The 21139-nt window shown below is 34.2% G+C and overlaps 1 protein-coding gene across 7 annotated transcripts in view; it reads left to right on the forward strand.

Moving 5' to 3' along the window:
• Positions 1–21139, forward strand: part of SGCZ (sarcoglycan zeta) — a 389479-nt gene that overhangs the window by 330533 nt on the left and 37807 nt on the right. For all 7 annotated transcript variants that reach the window (XR_002438279.1, XM_021395716.1, XM_021395714.1 and 4 more), the window contains one exon: positions 2973–3095. Coding sequence is in view for 6 of the 7 variants with exons in the window: in XM_021395716.1 (XP_021251391.1) it covers positions 2973–3095 (123 nt within the window). In the remaining variant the exon portion in view is untranslated. The remainder of the gene's footprint in view (positions 1–2972; positions 3096–21139) is intronic.

A 21139-nucleotide genomic window follows, 5' to 3' on the forward strand; every position in this document is an offset into this window, starting at 1 on the left:
TTTTTTTTTTTTTTTTTTTTGTGTGTATGTTTGTTTTACTCTGTGTTTTACTTCATGTGAGCTTCCATTTATATTACTAGTCTTTTAAGGACACTAATGGGTCTGTAGATCATGAGGAGGGGAGAACCAACATCTGCCTTTGACGTCATGGGCCAACATAATAAAATTAGAGGCATTACTTCTGGAGCAGACATCATATCATAGAAGTGTCATTAGTTCTGTTTTATCATTTTATGGAAAAACTAGAAAGGAGATAAACTCTATGATAACTACCCAGAAAAACAAAACAAAACAAACAAACAAACAAACAAAAAAACACCAAAAAAACCCCAAACCACTGTATATCGTTGCCCACAGCAGAAAACATGATACAGGGCATCACTAAGCAAAATATGTGTAACCAAAAAATTTATGGAGAAGAGATTCAGCTCTGCTGGTTGGGGAAATCTGAACTGGCTAGCAAGCTGTAATGACTGTACGTGCTCTCCATGCAGTGAAACAAACCATTGCCTGCTACCCAGGATTTGCACTTCCATCTTTAAAGTTATATTTTAATCATAAAATAAAATCTAAACCTTAAGCTGTCTGAGTTCTTGGTAGTTCTTATTGTAACTCCAAATACAGTTTGCAATTTATTTTTCAGAATAATAACCAAGTCATTATTGACATTGAAAAGCAAAACTTTAAAAATGTGAATTTCAGTTCAGTTCACACAGTTTCTGCTTGAAATTTAATCTGCATTTTTCTCAATCCTGGTTACAGTAATATAATTCTCTGTATCCATATTGTATATAATGCTCAACTTTTTTTACTTGTTACCATTTTTAAGTCATCTGATTTGATAATAATTTCAATTCTGCAACTGTTGCACAACAAGAATATGTTTATAACAATATATATTATGTATGGATGAGTATAAAATATACATCATCTACATGCTTCAAATGAATTAAATTTTGCAGAAATGTAATGACTTAATTCAACTTTGTAGAACTGAAACAGTAAGTAAATAATACTTTTTGACACAAAACATCAAGAGAACTTGGTGTAGTTTTGTCTTAATCCAGATTAAAGATATAGAGAAGTAGACTACATACTCTGTATGAAGTTGATTTATCTGCAGTGCAGGTAGAAAATTTTTCAAGGGTGGTCAAATGTTTGATGGAAATTACATTTCCAAACATAATTTGGGACTTAGATTTTCTTGCATGTTTCTGTGAACTGATGTATTCATTATTAAAGGAGATACAAGGGATTAGCTGAAAATAAGCATAGTGGATAGTGTGGTTGTTCTACAAGTTGGAGCTATAAAATTTCAGAAGGTTTGCTTTCTTCATACACAGAGATGTGTATCTTTGTTGGTACTACTATTAGAAATTCAGAAATTTATTAAATATGTAGATTTGTAAAGTGTTTTTGCAACATAGCAATGTGAAGATAATACAATAATACACTGCACGTGCAACTGATTACTCTTATTTCAACTGGGAAATGAAAATGTAATGAATCGGAATTCCATTTTGATAGCATTGATTACTCTGTAGGCAGTTTAGCTTTTCAAAACCATTTCATAACAGTCACACCTGGTTCCACATCAAAGAGATTAACTTAACGTATTAATTTTTTAGTTATCTCTCAAGTGGCTCAAATACACTAACCACTCCTTCAGCAGTAAGTAATACTAAGCAATGCACCGTTAAGACCTAATTTCAACATAAAGTAAAAGCATAAAAAAGTAGAATTAAGCTTGTAGGGATAGTTTGGACTACCTGAATTATAGGCCTACTTTTGTACAAAGTGATGCTGAGGAGGCACAAATGCTGAGCATTAAAATGTATGCATTTATTAGTACAAATATTATTTTTTAATAGCTGATTCTGCAAATTAAGGGCTGCTATTGCAGTTTCTCATCCCAAGTTAGCTATCACAGTTTTTGTATTTCTTACATATTTTGAAAATGTACATTTATATATTAAACTGAAAAATTCCACATAATGAAAGTAAACCAATGATCCAGATAAATAAATCTGAAATAATAATTGTGGATTTTTTTCTCACTAATGCCTTCCACAAAATTTTTACCCATATATATTGGTAAGTTGTTCCAGGTGTAGGTTTGGAATCTAATTAGGAGTTAAAGAGAAAATTGTTAGATAATTATTTCCTGAAATCTTGAGATTTTCCCTATGCTGGTTATGCTTTATTCTGTTCATCACTTTTAAACACCATTTTTAGAACAAAAGTTTTGCTTTCACTGATTAATAAAATAGTAAAAAAAAGAAGTTTAGCAGACAAAACATGAAGAATAAAGATAATACCTATAAATTGCAAAACACTTGAGATTTGGTACCTGCAGTTTTCTACATTGCACTAGATGTAATCTCATAGATTTATTTGATTTCATAATTATTTTAGATCTTTTGAGCTTTGAGACATTTGGCACTTTATTTTCATAAAATCTGAGATAAATTGTGATGTCTCTTTTTTTGTTGCCATTCATTTTTGTTATTCTCCTGTTCAAATTTGCAATATAACTGAATGAAAAATATCATTATCTTCTGCATTGAGTATCTGATTTTCATGGAGTAGTCTCCTTTTTCATTTATCCTTTTTTTTCCATTGGCAAGAAGCTGCACTTCAGGCTGAACTACCCCCTGAAAACTTTGTCTGACCTGACATTTCATCAAGTTCACAGAGTTCAAGTACATCATGAATTCTTGTGTTACCTTCCATATGGTACTGAAATAGATGTTCCCCACAGTTATTTTAAATTTAATCCTGGTGTAAAATAATGAAAAAGTTACTCTACATGTTTATTTAACATTACTTTATAAGACAAACTATTTACCATGCTTACAGAAAGGAAACTATTTGACAAAATCCTCATGCATGCATTTAGAGTACTCTGTGCATGCTAATACTTCTGTTTTTACAAAATATCTTAGATATACCATTCCCTTCCTTGATTTCAGGAGCTGATGCTGTGGAGGCCCAGTGTAAGAGATTTGAAGTGAGGGCAAGTGAAGGCGGAAAAGTATTATTTTCTGCAGATGAAGATGAGATAGTCATTGGAGCTGACAGACTGAAAGTAACAGGTATGTTAATCATAAAGTTTCTAAATAAATGTTAGCACTCTTCCACTCCCCTCCTCTCCTCTTCCTCTCCTCTCATTACCTGGCCAACGAAAAGATATTGCATAATCCAAAAGGTTAATTCCTATAAAAAGGAATTTAGATATCGTTTAGATATAGTGTTGAGAGACATGGTTTAGTGGGGTTATTGGTGGTAGGTGGATGGCTGGACCGGATGATCTTGTAGGTCTTTTCCAACCTAGCTAATGCTATGACTCTATGATTCTATAAAGGCAGATTTGAACTTAAACTCTGCTTGACCAACTGTGGTACAAAGTACCCTTAACACAGCCATTTGGTTTTATATGTTACCATTAATAAAGCATTTTTTTTGTAGTTGCAATATCATCTGATTAGGTAATGGTGCTTCACACTGGTAAAAGCTTTTGTTCTCTATCATGACTTTGATTGTTCTGTATTTGAAATACCAGGTCTAACTTCTGTGTGAATTAAGGGTATATACTCTGCTTTACTTTAGGAGGCTCAACTGAATTGCAGTATGCAGAAAACTTGTCTTGACTTCAACATTTGTTCAATAGAACAAAAAAATATAATTCTCATTGATATTTTACTGTCATCATAAGATACATATATATATGGATAAGTTACACATTTGATATTAGAAATGTGTTAGCTTATGAAAAAAAATCAGGTAGATTTGCCTTAGATAAATGCTTTAACTTTGTATTAGGTAGTTCTACTTTAACACCAGATATAGGACAAAAGTACACTCAGGAATGCCAGAGTCAAGCTGAGACTGAATTTTCTTTATAAGCCATAGAATAAATTAGATTGTTGCTTGCCAGTATTTGTGGGTAAATTTTCTTACACAAAGTCACAGAATTGAAGGGATTGGAAGGGACCTCAAGAGATCATCGAGTCCAACCCGTCTGTTAAATTAGGTACCCTACAATAGGTCACACAAGTAGGCATCCAGAAAGGTCTTGAATATCTCCACAGAAGGAGACTTCCCTTCATCTCTGGGCAACCCATTCCAGTGTTCCAGTGCCCATTCATTCCTCTCTAATCTCTGTTTACCTTCTCTGGCCAAATGAATTTTTAATACTAAAACAAAAAAATAAAACTTTCACAAGCGGACAGTTTAGTGATGCCATAGTAGCCAATACTAAATTTTACCTATTTTCCAGGATAAATGAGCATTTGTTTTGTTAGCAGCATTCTTCATATTTAGTAGTTTTAAAATAAGCTTTTCATAATAGAATGTAAGAGAAATGGGAATAATGTTAGAGTCATATTGGAACCTCTCATGGTTTTATGATTTTTGGGTATTGGTATTCCACATCATAACATCATGTAGTGTATGTACCTGGTTCTCAGAAGAGAAGAACTACTACATTCCTCAGGGGACTTTGCAACCCTGTTAGCATTTTCCAGTCAGAGGGAAAGATAAAAAATTGCAGATCACGAGACCTGTTCTCTCTTTCTGCCCGTCTCTCATCCCGGCAGCTTCTTGCTCCCCAGCCATCTCACCGTCAGTATTAGAGTAAGGCCTACTTTAATTTTGGATACTCTCCCTCATTGTGTTGGATTTATCAGCTTAAATTGTAATTATATTGTATTATAGTGTGTTATTTTGCATTCTGATATCTTATTTAGTAAATTAGTTTGTTTCTTCTCAGACTGTTGACACTGTTTTTTTCTCAGGCCCATCTCCCTACCTTTTTCCCCTTTTCCCTTTGCCAGGGCATGTGTCTGTGGGTCCCCCGCCCCATTTGTCACAGAACCGGGCCGAACGCCCATAAACTGTTGACAGAACCTTATCAAGACTCAAACTTGATCAGAATATTAAATTCTGTGAAGGTTAATCTTAAACATACAGTTGACACAGCAGATTTAAAAGTGTCTACCATAAGTTACAAAATAAAACATCTAACATATGGCACAGAGGATTAGAGTTCCTGCCATTAAGAAATCTGATCATATGCTGTGGTTGTAATGACAATGCACTGCTCATCTGATTTTAACTTCAAAGTAGTTTGAGTACCTGCAGCACCTGTTGACTTCAGTGGTATTAGAAAGCAGAGGAACTAAAGTAAATTTGTTAAGTGATGCTCAGTATGGAATATAGAACTGCTTCTTGTAAAAAGAACAGGATGTTCTCCTTAATTCCAGAATGACACCTGTCTGTATGTACAGTTATGTTAAGCACAAAATAAAAAGAATAAAAAAGGAAAGTCTAGGAAAACTTAAGTTTATGCTGCTTTGATATCCTTATCTGAGTTTCAGGGATTATTGTGTACCTGTCAACTCACACCAAAGATCTCACTACTAGAGTTTTTCATTTTGTGTCTCTGATTAAAAATAAAAAAGCACTAGGATTATTTTAGTGTTATAAAACTGACTTTGACATTAATTACTTCCACACTAGAAAAAGAAAGAAAGAAAGAAAATGAAATATCTGAAAGTTTAGTCAGCTGTTAAACATCACATAGAAAAGTAAGGCCATTGCATATGATTTACTAGTTTCTAAGCATTTTTGTTTAGGTCTGGGAATTAAATACTAAGTATGTATTGTTAATTTACAATTTGTCTGGCAGTTTGTTTAGAAAAATATGTTAAGGTATTTTGTAACTGCAAATTGAAAGATAATTTATTTTTAAAAATACTTTGAAAATCATTGTCTTAAATATTTATTTGGAGATAATATAATGTAGTTGGGATCATTGTTTCTGATCTCTGGTTAATAATTTTGTTGTCTTAATATCAGATCTTATAATAAGGCTAGTTTCAAAATTTTATACTTTAGATCCCTAGGGCCCAGTTTATGTTAACCCCTATGTCATCTTGTTAGACGATAAAAATATTCAACAGGATGAAGGGAAGAGAATAAGATAGAAGAGCATTTCTGAAAGGCATACACGGAAAACCCTCATATCCTGATTTCTGTATCTCTAAAAGGCTTTTTGCAGCAGAATTACTAATCTCCAGCCAAATGATAAAGCTGTAATGAGCTGTAAAATGCTTCACTGTTTACTTCAGTCTAAAGCCAAAATTACTGAAAATAGATTTCCAGGAGGAGAATAAACATTGTGTGATGCATGCAATCTCAAGTATTTAAAAAACATTTCCCAGGTTTGTAAAATAAAATTCCTTTCTTCATAGTAAGATAAAGTAACAAAACATTTATTTCTGTCTCTCTGAATTCTGAACAAAGATTGTGTGATACCTTTGCACTCTTTAGCAAACACATGAAAGGTGAGGAGTCCCTGTGAGTTGCATCAATCCTACTATATCGCTCTATGTAAAGATGTGACTGATGAAACCTGGTAAGCCATCAAAATGTCAAACATCAACCAGAATTTTTTCAGTGCATTTTTCTCAAGCGTGCATCTGGATAATCATGGTGCCTTGGGGTGAATACAGGAAAGGAGGCAAGGAATAGCAGAGAAAACAAAACATGAGTATCAGAAAGCAAAAGTAAGCTGTCCTATCACACATATTTTTTTCACATATAGTACTGCAATGAAAACTTTATTTTCTTGTGGAGCTGTGAATACTGTCTCTTTGGAAATACTTCACTGTCAGTGATTCCAACAAATTATGTTTTTTTTCAATTAATTTTCTAATGTATGCTCATTCTGTAGGCATTGACTGTGGCAATGTCAGATTTATTGAATTCAGAAATATATTTTTCTTTCTTTTGTACAGCTTTCAAATACAAATCTATTATAATGTAGTATAAGATTTTTTTCACATTTTTTTTCACATGATGTCATACTTTATGGGATATCGTTTTGGCCAGTTTAGGCCAGGTGTCCTGGTTTTGTCCCCTCCCATCTTCTTGTTCTCCTACAGCCCCCTTGCTCACAGGACAGTACAAGAAGTCAAGAAACTGAAATGTTCCTGGCTCCATAAAGCACTGCTCAGCACCAGCTAAAACATCAGTGTGTTACCAACACTGTTTTTCTCCCAAAGCCAAAACACACCATCATATCAGACACTATAAAAAAAATCTATTCTATCCCAGATGAAACCAGGACAAAAAAATTTCATGGTATGTGCACATGACTACAGCTTGTCTTCTGACTTTTTTTTTTAAAGCAAATATGTAGTTAGCAGTTTAATAACATGCACTATACAAAGTAGAAGTCTTCTAGTTGTTAAGGCTTACACATGATTGTTAGTATTAGTAGGAGAAATGCAAAGAAGAGGCATAAAAACTTGGCAGGCCACTGAGACCTGCTATGAGACTTCTTCCTTGTCAAATAATGAAGTTATGTAGAAAGATGGAAGAGAGGGAAGGACACTAGGAGACATTCTTCAGTTTTAGTGGAAACATTCTCACATTAACAACAGGACAGATGTGGGTCAAATCTACTTTTACACCAGAGCAGTGTCAGGGAAAAATCTGTGAAGTGCTGCAAATACTTCTTCATTACACTAGAATTTATGATTATAAGGAGTTCAGCGTGGCTTTGATCAAAGTTATATACTTCATTGGATGAGAGATCAGAGCCTAGATGTATCAAGGACACTCCAGAATGTACTTCTACACTTTTATTCTAATAATATTCTAATAACAACCAGGATTAACATGTAGATGAGTGTATCCCTACCTCAGTTTTGATTTTAAGATTATGTTGTAGGACTGTGAGTCTACAGGTAATTGAAATATAGAAAGGTCTTCCAAACTAGTTAAAATGAAATGATAAAGTAGAAATATGGCTTATCGCTATAAAAGGTAATACAACAAAAAATATGGGGAAATATATATGAATTACAAATTAGGTTGGGAGAGCAGAATTATAACAAGTACTGAAATGTAGAACAATAAATACTTATTTGATGTACATTGTTATGACAGTAGATATATATTTAGTTCCTTCAGAGACTGACTAGGAATTTTAGCATGAAGAGGAGAAAAGGTCTTGCATTTGCCATGGTTAGCTGGTAGATTCTGATTTAGGACAAATAGAATTTGGATTGCGAAGTTGCAAGAGATGAAGGGAAGCACTAAATCACTTTAATGTCACTTACTCAGCCAAGTTATAAGTGATCGTAGTAAAATTACTGTATTTCATGTTGCAGTAAAAATAAACCTTTGAGTAGATCTGCCAGACTCTCCAGATCTTGAACTCTGAATGAACCAGGATTCTTACATCAGCATTTGTCAGTAACAAAAATGCATTATATATACAGAATTTCTGTGTTTCCCAAATGATGAATAAATAATGTGAAATTCAAAATGTACTGAGTGAATAAGATTTCTGATGAACTTAGATGTCAAGGAATCAATGTCCAGAATTTTCTATGGAAGAGCTGATTGCTGTTACAGGAATCTAACCACATGATGACAGAGCAGCCTATCAGGGTGTTCTTCCTGAGAAGCATCTGTGGAGTTATATATCACATATACAAGCATGTGTATGTGAGTGCCAAGCTATGTCAGAACTGGAAGTTTTGTGGGCAGGTTAAAAGTAGTGAACCTAAATAAATACATTTCCTATTCAGGAAATGTATTTATTCATTGCACAGATACATTTACATCTTCTTGTTAAGCACAGAATGTGTTCCCAGCCAGCTCAGACTGCAAAGCAGTGTGTGCTTACATCAGCCTGCAGGTGAATATGTAGGTTATTGGAGGACTACAGTTACCTAAGCATAATGGCAGTTGATTTGCAAGGAAAGGATTTTGAATTTTGACAGTTTCTGAAAAACACGCTGAGGAACATAGAGACTGGACTTGGGAATGTATGCACAGAGAAAGAAGCCTTAATTAAAGAAGTTTCTCTCCAAAGGAGTAGACTCAAAAGAAGAATGTGTAGAAGGTTCTGTAGTCCTGCTAGCCCAGGAAAATATATTCAGTTTGCTACAGCATTCAACTGAGTTCTCAAGATGGTTGTGCTCTACAGCCAGAGATGCTAAGGGAGACAGCATATACTCAGACAGGAGAATGGAAAAGTTAATAAAGAAAGACAAAAGTAAAATCCTAGCAAAATGACACTCTTCTGATGTTTAGGTAGAGGAAAATCATCACCTACCTGGCTACATGTCAATTATTCTATAACCTTTCCTTTCTGAATGGCTCTCCTTCCATGTTCAGCTTTTTTTTCTTCTCTTTTTGGAGAGCAGGGGTGGTATCGTGAGTTATAAGAAAAGGCATATTTGTATCTCTTCCTCTCTTTCTGGGCTATCACCTGTTTAGTAATTTTTTCAATAGGTCTTATGTTTTTGAGATGTTTATCAACTTTTCTGAGCTGTTCCTTCAGAGCGTAGCCACCAGCTTCTCTAAGGTAGTGAAGAGACTATTTGCTCCGCTCTGGTACAGGACAGTATTAATCAAAGGAGTGACTATAACTTCTGTATTTAAATTGGTTTTCTGGTGAAACCTTTCATACCAAGATTAAGATAATAGATTTTTGTAGCAAATTTAAGAATAAGCATTTTTAGGAAAAATTTCTGATATTTGCTGCATATCCCTAGTCATATTTCACATTCCCCATTGAATGACTATGGCAGTGTCCAGAGGTATAATTTGAAACGTTTATAGTTTTCAGAAGTCAGAATGTCACAATACCAGGCAAGTTCACATGGCCTATATATGCATTGAAGCCCAGCAGAAAATAGTCCCATTATTAGTAAGAGGAGCTAATTCTTAATCAAAACCAACGTGTTTTGAAACAAACAGTAAACATTTAGAAGGATTTGATACAGGAAGTGGATGTGAATTGGATTCAGGTTTTGTAGTAAAATTCTAACTCTCATAAAATGAGTGAAACTTGATACTTTACATGCCCTCAGGCTTTGGTAGATTTGAAAATAGACATTTAAATTACAGTGGTCAGTCCCATCTCTATTTTTAAGATGTAGCTATTCACAGGAGGGAAAGGTGAATCTAAAAGGAGCTCCTGTATTCTCACTTTCTTTCATTGCCTTAAAATACTTGCTTGTGACTTATTACTGCCTGGAAACAAAATGCTATTGTTGGAGATAAGGGTCAGGCTTCAAAGCACAGCAGGATTTAGGTTCAGCAGAAGGTATTTTGCTCCAAATACCCATGCTATAATGATACTGCAGACCAAAAATACCTTGCCTATTCCTATTACAGTTTTCTAGTTAAATGCTGAGAAGATGAGCTTGTTTGGATTTCAGTTTGCCACGCTTTCAAAACAGGGGGAATGCTTTTACATTTTAGAAAATATCACCAGCATCTGACTTAAAAAAAACAAAAACAAAAAACAAAACAAAACACAGTAGTTCCTCCTACTGTGAGCGCTGTAACACATGCCAGAACTGCACTTCATTTTCTCTGAATCCTGTGTGAAACCACTACAGAGTGGCTTTTTTGGTTTTATCTGATCTTAAGGTGAGATTTTTACCCAACTTTCAGTATGGGCTAATGTATTTAGTAGACATAAATGGCATGCTGAGATTGTACAAGAGAATATCATGATGTGCATAATACTTACAAAACTTGTGTCAATGAACTAAACATGGGAATCATTTTGAATCTAAATTTAGGTAGAAAATAGAAGGACGAATATAGAAATTTAGCTTAATTTTAAACCAAAGATAGAAATATAGAAAATTGGGAACATTCTGTTGTTGAATAAGCACATTTTTCTGCCTTCAAAGTTTATTTCTATTTTTGCTTTAAATATTCAAAACATGGCATAGTACTGCAGTGTGACCCAAAATTTTTCTTTCTTCTTTCTTCTGAGATGGAAAAACTGTGAAGAATAAATAGGCAGCGGCACAGTCTGTAATTTGTATTTCTGACTTTCAGTAGGACACATTGCATCACATTATTCAAGTATTCACAAGGTGATACTGTATGAATACATAACAAAGCTTTACTCAGAGAAGTTAGCAACTTTCTACCACACTTTGGACTTCGTTGTTACCCGTAGAGCTATTTATAAACCAGGTAGGCAGGCAGAACTGTGAAGAATGTAGATTCAAATCATTTCTGCTCTGTAATACATCTCAAAGCTTATTCATAGCAAACTATATAAGCTGGGAATAATTTTACCCATAGGAAGCCACTCCAGAAAAAAAATAAATCGCCCACAAAAATACAGCCTGCAGCCTTCAGCCTACATTGCAAAATTAAATTCCTATCCTCATTGTGGCTAATGACAAGTTTACATTTCACAGTGTCTGACAGCATTAAATTCAGCACACCAAGACACAAGCATAATAAGCCATCATTTTGGCTAAAAAAATATCACAAGCATTTACATTTGAATTAAAAGTATGTAGGTCACTCCAAAAGTAAAGCTTATAAATATCTAATGAGCAGGAGTCAAGTGGATGGGGCCAGGCTCTTTTCAACACTGCCTAGTGACAGGACAAGTGGCAATTGGCACAAACTGGAACATAGGAAGTTCCATTCGAACATGAGGTAAAACTTCATTCTTTTGAGGGTGACAAAGCACTGGAACAGGCTATTCAGAGAGGATCTGGAGTCTCCCTCTCTGGAGAAATTCAAAACCTGCCTGGACACTTTCCTGTGCAACCCACTTTAGGGAACCTGCTTTAGCAGGGAGTGGGACTAGGTGATCTCCAGGGGTCCCTATGATTCCGTGATTCTGTGACTTATCTAGGAACCTCTGACAGCATAGCATGTATGATTATCACTAGGGTCAGAGAAGTTTCTAATAATAGAGCTAATATACTTTTTCAAAGCTATGTTTAACTGTTCCACTGTACAAATGTATGAGTTTTCAGCTGTGAAACATCTGTGAATAAAGTATATGTCTTATATTTATCTGTCATTTGAATTTCAGTAAATAATTCGTGATAGTGCTTTGGTCATTATTACTTTGTTGTGACTTGTTAGGATTTGAAATCCAAGGTGTTTTGACATGCATCAGAAGTATGTTTGTTTCACTATTGGATAAACTTAATTCTTGGAATTTAGTTGCCTATGCAGAACTTGGAATAAAAATACCAAGATGTATTTTGCCATACTCATTTTCAAAACATCACAATAGCAAACAATCTTTTTAGTAAATTCATTCTATACAAAGTTTGCTGAACGCAAACATAAAAGAAATGATTCTTCTTCTTCAACCTTGCCAACTCCCACCAAGTGGAATTCAAAATGGAGCATGAAATCAGTTTACTGTTTGCATTCCAATTGTATAAGACCAAGAATGAGCTCTGAACAAATACATTAAATTGTCACTTAAGTTCATCAAAGCACTGTATTTATTCTGGCTTCATTAATTAAGTAGTTAGTATTTTTGCAATCTCTTTTTTTTTTTTCATGAAGCAATGAATTATATAGTTTTTTGTAATATACATTTTTTCTCATTCATGGTATGTCATTAGAGTTGTCTCATTGATCTAAACACATTTACAAATTCCAGAGCTCTCCTATTCATTCTTTGGATTTGAATCTGCATAGCCAATAGCTAAGCATTCTGGCACTAATCCTACAGTGCATATATGCTAGAGTTTTGGTTGTATGAGTTGTACCACTGGAGCTAAAACACAATGAGGAACTTCACAACACTGGAGTAATTTATAGCTGTTAGGATCTCGGACTGTGGCTTGAGTCACTTTGTTTTCTTTCTGCAGTAATTATCATCCTTTTTCTATTTTAATTTATAAATAATTTAGAAAAGACCTCTTCCTATTCAGTATTTAAATTCCTTGAAGAAAATGTATCTTTTATTTTCTTTCTTTGCTTATAAATGAGTCTACTTTCACTAGCAAAGTGAGATTTTTATGCTTAGCACATTTCTCAGTCACTCTCCTTGATTTCATTGTCATTTCTGATCTTTGTTATTTTTTATATTATCATTTCATATCATACAATTCTGCATAACACACACAATCATGCATGCACAAATGTCCTTCAGTTTTTCTAGGCAGCCTTATTTCTTTTCAAATACCAAAATGTCATTTAGCTCAAGTGGAGACTTTTCCCTTAGGATTTTTCCTACCATTATTCTAAAACAATCTGATAAAGTGTGATAGAAGTGATGGCAAGTGCTATAGGTTACATCACTTACAGTGTAACTAGGATTAGTGCTCTTTCATGTCTTTTTCTGCATCACTTTCTGCAAAGCAAGTTATGGTTGTCAAAGGTCTACATACAGCAACATGTAAAGCTTACAAAGTACTAGGCTACCTCATGCCAATACACAAGATGAATCCAAGATAAACAAAGCAAAATACTAGTGGTAGTAACTTGCAGAAACAAACTACAACCAGGGAAGGTTATAAAGCAGGAATGTTTATTACGGTGCTGTGCCCACACGCTGGGTGCAAGGGGGGTATCCCCATCCTAGCTTGCACAAGGAAAGGCAGAAAACTTCCACATTTAAAGTTCAAAGGCATACATATGCATAGCATTCCTGAGGGAGTATTACAATTAATTCCAAGAAATCATTATAATACGCTCCACCCCAGTATCACGCCCCTTGAGCATGCGTAGTACCTCCTGGTGGTCATCCTTAAGGTTCGTGGGGATGGCCATAACTCTTCCTCACTGTGTACTCTTGACCTTGGCACGGTTGAAGAGGGTGATCCAGCTTCAGCTGTTTTTTCTTCAGGATGTAGTCTCCAGTTCAGTTCCAACAACCAATCAGCAACTTTTAGGTTTCCTTGCCCCATTAACCCACATCCATCTTTTATTGTTTGTTTGAAACCATATTCTAACCCTTTCCTCCCTTAGTAGCAGAATTTGAAAATATATTTTTCCAGTTTATGGTCAAAGGCATGAGTTGGAATTGGTAGTTTCATCTGAAAGAATTTTCTCATTAAACATCAAAGGGAAACACCTTCTCTTGAAATATTTATTTTCATATCAAGCGAACCAGCTACATTATTTTTGCTATTTTTATCTTAGCAGCATTACCAAATGATGGACAATTTTTAAAATGTGTTTTTACAGTCTCAGTGTGAAGTAGAGAAAACCCAGTAGACAAGGCATACTGTGCAGAAAGAATATTTATCAACGAGTTTGTTTCATGTTTGAGCTGTCAGGATTGCTTTCAGGCTTTTTATAGTTACAGGGTTTTTTTTTTTATTCTCACGGTCGTTCTTGGTCTTGCCTACCTAGTTTATACTTAGATTTAGGATTAAAGCAAAAGATCGATTAGAGCTTCTGAAATTAAAGGTTTAATGAAAATAGTCTTTTTTTCTTCATGACAACAAAACTTAGAACAATGTGATGTTGGTAAAGCATTAATGTGAAAAATTAGTAGAGACATTAAGAGGAACTTTTAATGCAAAACAAAGAAAGGAATAGAGGGAGTATCCTACAGAATAAAGAAAAAAAACACAAAAAACAACCAAACCAAACCAAAAAAAAAAAAACAACCCACAAAAATAACGAAAACACTACTTCCTATGCTAAGATTTCTGGAAGGGAAGGGAGAGCAAGAGTAAAAGACTTAGTATAAAGGAAATAAATTTCTTTAGAAGTCTTAAGAACATAAGAACAGAAGTCTTCCCAAGTAAGGATCTAAAAAGCTGAAAGACTGGATTGCTAAGCATCATGATAGATCCTTAACTGGATAGTGAAGAAAAATCTCTCTTAGGTATAGTCTGAAGAGCAGGCAAATTTCTGTTTTCTCTCTTAAACCATCTCTGAACTTGGTCTTTTGTAGATGGCTGGGCACCAGAAATATATTATTTCTTTAATTTTAACTTAACCAGTGCTAAATCAAAAAAGTGTTTTCGAGGCAGGCGTCAAACAGCATGATATTCTGTGCCACAGAAATGACAGTTGTGGTACCTGGAGTTCAGTACTCTGTTCTGGAAATGCCTAAATACAAAGCAGTTATAATTCTAGGAGGACATAAACAAAAGGTGTTTCAGCTGGGACAGAGTTGATTTTTCCTTCATAGTGTCTGCTATGGTATTATGTTATGACTTTAGGAAAAAAACAATGGACATTTCAGTTTCCCAGCTTCTCATACTGTCCTGCCAGCAAGTGGGCAATGGGACACAAGGAGCTGGGAGGGGACAGAAACAGGATAACTGGCCTAAACATGCCAAAGGGATAGTCCAAACCATATGACAACATGGGAAAAAGCTTGAAAACACTGGGGATTTGTCTGGGCTGGAAGCCACTTCTTTGGGATTGGCTGGGCATTGGTTGGTGGGTGGTAACTGCTTATGCATCACTTGTTTTGCATAATATATGCACATATATGTTATTATCACAGCTATTATCCTTTTTTCCTCTTCCTTTTTCTGTCTTGGTAAATAGTTTTGATCTCAACCTACAAGTTTGTTTTTTTCATTTTTTTTGTTTGTTTGTTTGTTTGTTTGGTGCTGAGCTTCCTGCCTAGTTAAACCACAACAACAAGTTTCAGTGACAGCTGACCACTCAGAATTTTGAGTGGAATTTTGATACTTCTACTTTTGCAGAAGTAAAGCCACCCGTGCTGATTTTAGATTGAAATTCCTTAGCAGCAAGGCAATTAAAAGTGCTTAAACCTTATGGTAAATTTATGGTAGGTGTATGGCAGAGTGATTGAGTCTATTCTGACTCACAGTGAAAGAGCAAACACCAGACTAACGTTATGACGCAAGACTCACAGCAGAGCTGGACTGTTAAGAAGTTTGCCAGACAATCTGAATTGTGGTTGTAATCCAATTCCTGATAACTGCTCCATGGTGACTGTTAGAATGAGCAGTCCTGCTCATCCTAAGATGAGCGCAAATTACTTTGTGATCAGTTCAGTCCCATCCTGAAAATGGAGACCTACCAGTAAGTTACTACCATATACCCTCTTCCCACAGTCTCTATGAGGTATGTGGCAACTCTCTTGTGGTTCTTTCCTGAAAAAAATGTTTGTCTTACCTTGAGAAAACCTAATGAACTTGGCCAACTTCAGTGTATTGCAATATGCTATGATATCTTGTCCTCTGCAGAAAACATGTCATTTTTTCCGGTGATTAATACAGATCATAAATAAGCATGTTTGCTAACATGGCCTTTGCTAGTACACAGTCATTGCATTTAATGGATGAAATACACCTGCATCCATTTTGTTGCTAAATTGAAAGGCTTATTTCACTGTTATGCTGACTTGAAGGTGGGAATATTCTTAAAAGACAAGAGTATTGTTATACATTCACCTTCTCCCTAATAACTGCAGAATTTCTGTTTGAAACTGCAGCAAAGGCATATCTAAGTAAGTTATTTGCTCTTTTGCATTTTAGTAATGCCAGGCTGGAATGTGCTGTATTCAGCTGAGTAATTTGCTTCTAGAAAGGAACACAAAACATCAGTAAAGCACAGGAATAAAAAGACATTATAATGGGTGATAATCAAGATAAATAATAGTAATATGTAATAGAAATTTGTGAAGAATTGACATTGTATTTCTCATGTTCCCCAAAAATATAAATTATGACTTCTAGTATTTTAAGATGCTAACATATGTGTTCTATTTTAGTTGAACAGGCACAAAATGTGTTATATAAAAGTATATCTATTTCAGCATTATTAAAATACGTGTGAGGATTCTTCTCACATTTTCATATTTTCACAAATTCAGAAATACTTATTAAGTGACTTTTTAAATACATATTATATATTTGTATATAATGGACATTTTCTATGCGTGTTAGTGCCCTCTACAGGATAAACAAATAGACTTATCTAAATATTTGATTACAATTTATCAATGGCACGCTAATTGCTATGCAGTAAAAAAAGATATAGTAGATCTATTTTAAAATCCTGGATAATAGCCCTACTGCTTCATGGTTTCCTTTTGCATAAATAAAACCCACGTAAATTGTAAGAATGCAACAGTAATTATCGCATAATAGTAACAACTTTTCATTATGGTGAAGTAATGGTAATGTACAGAGCAGAAGTGAATGCATATTACTGCAAGAAAGCTTCCTTTGGAAATGTTCTTCCTCACATTTTGTAGATTCTTGTACCAGATCTCTATTCTCATATGTTTGTCAGGTGTGAACAATACTTAGATAACTGATGATGTTGGAGTCACACTCACATTCTGCAGTGCAGATTCCAGCATCTTCATATTGGGTTTTTGAAACCTCCACTGTATAACATAAAATCTCACTTGTTAGTAGATGGTGTTGGTATCTCAGAAAAGTAGAGGTATGACTGAAGGTAGAAACACCAAGAAGTACAGAAATCAGAACGGCATAGATAATTGGGATCATATAAGTTAAGTCCTTGACATTTTGATTTTTTGTAATTTTGTAAAGTATTCATGGCAGACAGAATATATAATTCACATTCCAGTTCTTGGCGACACCATTTACAAATATCAGCTGCTCATCAGAGCTAGCCTAGATCGTTATTCAAAAAGTAGAAGTTTTTGATCTAAAGTAGAAAATGGTGGTAAAATGATCACCTGAAAGGTCTTGGTTATATTGTACTTTTTTTTTTCTTTTGCATGCAAAGAGCTAAGAAAGGGTAGAGCCATAAAACTGTACTTTTGATAATATTTTTTTCATCGAGTTAAAATTATTAAATAACAGAGTTATAGTCTTTACATATCCTGAAATCAAAAAGAAATAGTAATTATGCAAGATCAGATTTTAAAAATAAAACAGGTGATTCACAATCTCACATTCAAGGTCCTATAACTCTAGACTTTGTGGGTAGGCTTACCCCTGTAATATAAACTGTGGTATCCAAAAAGCTAAAAATGACACAAGTCTACAAAAATTATAAATTACTTAATCTAGGCTTTGAAGTTCATAGAGGTATTTCTAATATTTATCCAACAGCTGGGGATTTTTCAGTTAATTGTATTTAATAAAATCATTTCTGATTACAAAATTGGTTAAGTAATGTGCAGTATTGACATGTATTTGTGATGACATCAAAATACATTTAGTACATTGTCAGCCTGTCTTGAATAGCTACCACATATGGCATAAAGAAGTTCTCACTAAAACCTATATCAGCACGCTATCAAACAGTTCTAACGCAGACTTAGATGAATTCTGATATAAAATGAGATTTCCAAACAAGCTTTTCCAATATACATGAAATTCAGATGTGTCAACTGATGATCAAACTTTGAAAGCAAAAGCTTAATTGGATGGGATATTATGGTGTTCTAGTCTCAGTCCTTTATCACTAGCTAACTAAACTTCAGATATGCTGTTTTGTCATTTTTAGCAAGGGACAAAATATAAATCATTCCTACTCGTAACTTAGGCAACTATTGAGATGTCTTGAACTAGTGGAGAAGTAAATTCCTTTGCATTTTGAACTTTGGATTTTTCAAAATCAAACCTTTTATTTATGGAATATCCAATTGGAGGGCAAGTGTCCTTTCCTTTTGTCAAAAGCTAATTATTAATTCTTTTGTTTTAGACCTTCTTGAAGTAAACTGTATAAACATTCCTGGCTATACAGGTGAGCAGCAGTACATAATAAGATTTTCCAGGAAGATTCAAAGTGGGAGAATATCACAAATTTCTCTTCAAACTAGGAGAGAAATAGCTGTCCCATTCACACATTTAACTCTGCAGGATTCCAGTTTTTCCTTAATAGTCTGTACAAATGCAAGACACTTTACTTTTAGTGAAGATTAAGTTGAAATGATTAGGTAATTTGAGTAGACTTGAAGTTAAGGCCTTCAGTTTGTATGTGAGGCATCTGAGTTCGTATCCCATTCTTTCATATTCTAGGTAAGTCCACTGGTTATTGAGCTATTGACTATTTGATAGTCCTCTCATTCATTGATTCATTCATTTTTCATTAAGGAAACAGCAATTCCAATTTGTAACTGATTAAGTATTTAATGCAGTATAAGCCTATGTTTTCCAGATCTTAGGGATAACTTCTAAAACCAACTGAAAACAATCTCCTTTTTTTGATCAATTAAATACAAGAATAATACAACTTAAAAGTCAAATTTTTTGAATGTTGACATGGACAACTTCTGCTGTTTTCTACTATTGTGAATCCTGAATCCTTTGTATCATCTTAAGAAAAAACAACAAACAACAACAACAACAACAAAAACACAACAAATCCAGACTTTTTCTATTTTTCTACTTAGGAAGATAAATTATTTTTTTTTTAGCAATTATTTACTCTGAATTTTAAACGTAAGGTTGACATCTAGCATATGTCTAGCTTTTGTAGCCTTTCAAGGAGGCTCTATCAATTCAAGCAGAAAATGGTTGTTGTCAGTCATTTTTAGTTTGATATTTATCTCCATCTGTTATGCATCGTGTAGGAAAAAGCTAGATGTTGTGTTAATTATTATTTTTTTTATTTTTTCTTTGTAAAACCTTTATATGTTTTTCAGTTTTATTCCAGTTTTGAAGAAATATTCAATTTTAATTTGATTTATCAGCAGTTTTATTTTATATTGACATTTTTCATCCCGGAAGTAGTATTTAGATTATCCATTCCAATTATGAATTCAATTATGTTATTCCTATGCTAAGTTCTTTTTTTTTTTCAGATTGATTAACTTTTTCAGCGTAGTAACCTGTGTAAAGTGTTGGCCAAACATAGACTTTGGTTGTCAAATTTCAAGCAAGTATGTGTATGAGTTAACTGAATACATAGACCTAAAAATAGTTTCATTTGCACTACAAGATCTACCTAAGTGGGGTTTACTGCCCACCATAAGAACACAATATGTTAAGTATTTGTACTCTTTACAAGTTATAATAGTTTTAGAAGATGTTTGTTGCAATTTTACAAGTATTCACTGGAGTGTGGATTTGCTCTGATCAAAATTTTTTGCACTGAAGACAGTGAATTTATTGAAGAAGTTATATTTCTTACCTAGATTAAAGGCTTAGTACAATTCGTTACTTAAGTAAGGTTTCTATATAGAAAATATCCACGAAACGTTTGTCATGTTCAAGGTCCTTGAGTAATGAATCTAAAACATTCATTTCACAAATTACTTTTAAATAATGGCTTATCTCTGAAGCCTTCAATTCCCAAGTCCCCATGCTTTAGTTTACATGTGAACAGCTGCATCTAGAGTAAGATGCCTAAGCACTGCAGCTTTCTGCCTGCGTTACACCTCCACCATGGCCATATCAAAATCATACCTGAAACCTTTGCTTTTTTGTCTTAGTCAGTTTTGCTGCTGAGAGACTGAGAAAATCATGCCAATCACATTGCCATAGAACAGCCGTACCTGGTTTTATTTTAGTTATGTATGTTTCTACAGGAAAAATCCAGTTTCATCATGCTTTTTTGTTGTTGTTGTTACAAATGCCTAGTTAAATTACATTTCAAACCATTTATTAAAATTGAAAACCTTGAAGAACTACAGGCAGCATGTGATCCAGAGCATTCTGATTCCTTTGGGTCTCTAATTTGCACAAGATAGATTGGAATAACTGGACTTTTAATAAAGAACCAACAAATATTTTCTGTGGTCTTTCTATGATCATTAATCTGTCCGGATGAACATTTCTGGGATTCATTTTCAGTCATCAACCTTTCCAAGGTCTTAGTGGTGAACAGTAGCTAAGCAATCCCACAAAGATACTTTAAAATTTTTGCTATGTACACATGGTAAAAGAATTAAGAACTGAGTTTTTTTTAATAGCAATTAAACTTATAGAATTCAAAGTCTGTTTTCAAGGTCTCTGCAATGGTAAAGCAATCTTGATTAATTATTCATACTTTTCTGTGAGATATGTGGATACTTTAACTTAATAATGAATTTACAATGAGTTAAATGGCAGGCCTCAAAAATGAAAAATTACAAATTCTTGTTTAAAATCTGTAACTCAGAGGATAAATTGGCATTAGAGTCTAGCACTTGCCAAATTGTTGCACTTCATCATATGCGCTTGATGTTTCTGAAAAGCCTAGGGAAAGATCAAGGCAGTAAGATTCAACTGCGCATGTGATACTGCAATGCTGCATTATCTGTGCACATCAAAATGCTATGCAAATCCATTGTCAGTACATTTGAGGTGATTTGCTTGCAAGAATAATGTGAGTGGGATAATGTTAATATATCGTTGATTTTTCTCAGCAAAATAATCTATTAGTTTTTGATTCTTGTAGCCTATATTCTTTTTGCAGAGCGTACAGGCTG

This window comes from Numida meleagris, chromosome 4, assembly GCF_002078875.1.
Source record: "Numida meleagris isolate 19003 breed g44 Domestic line chromosome 4, NumMel1.0, whole genome shotgun sequence".
Lineage (NCBI taxonomy): Eukaryota > Metazoa > Chordata > Aves > Galliformes > Numididae > Numida > Numida meleagris.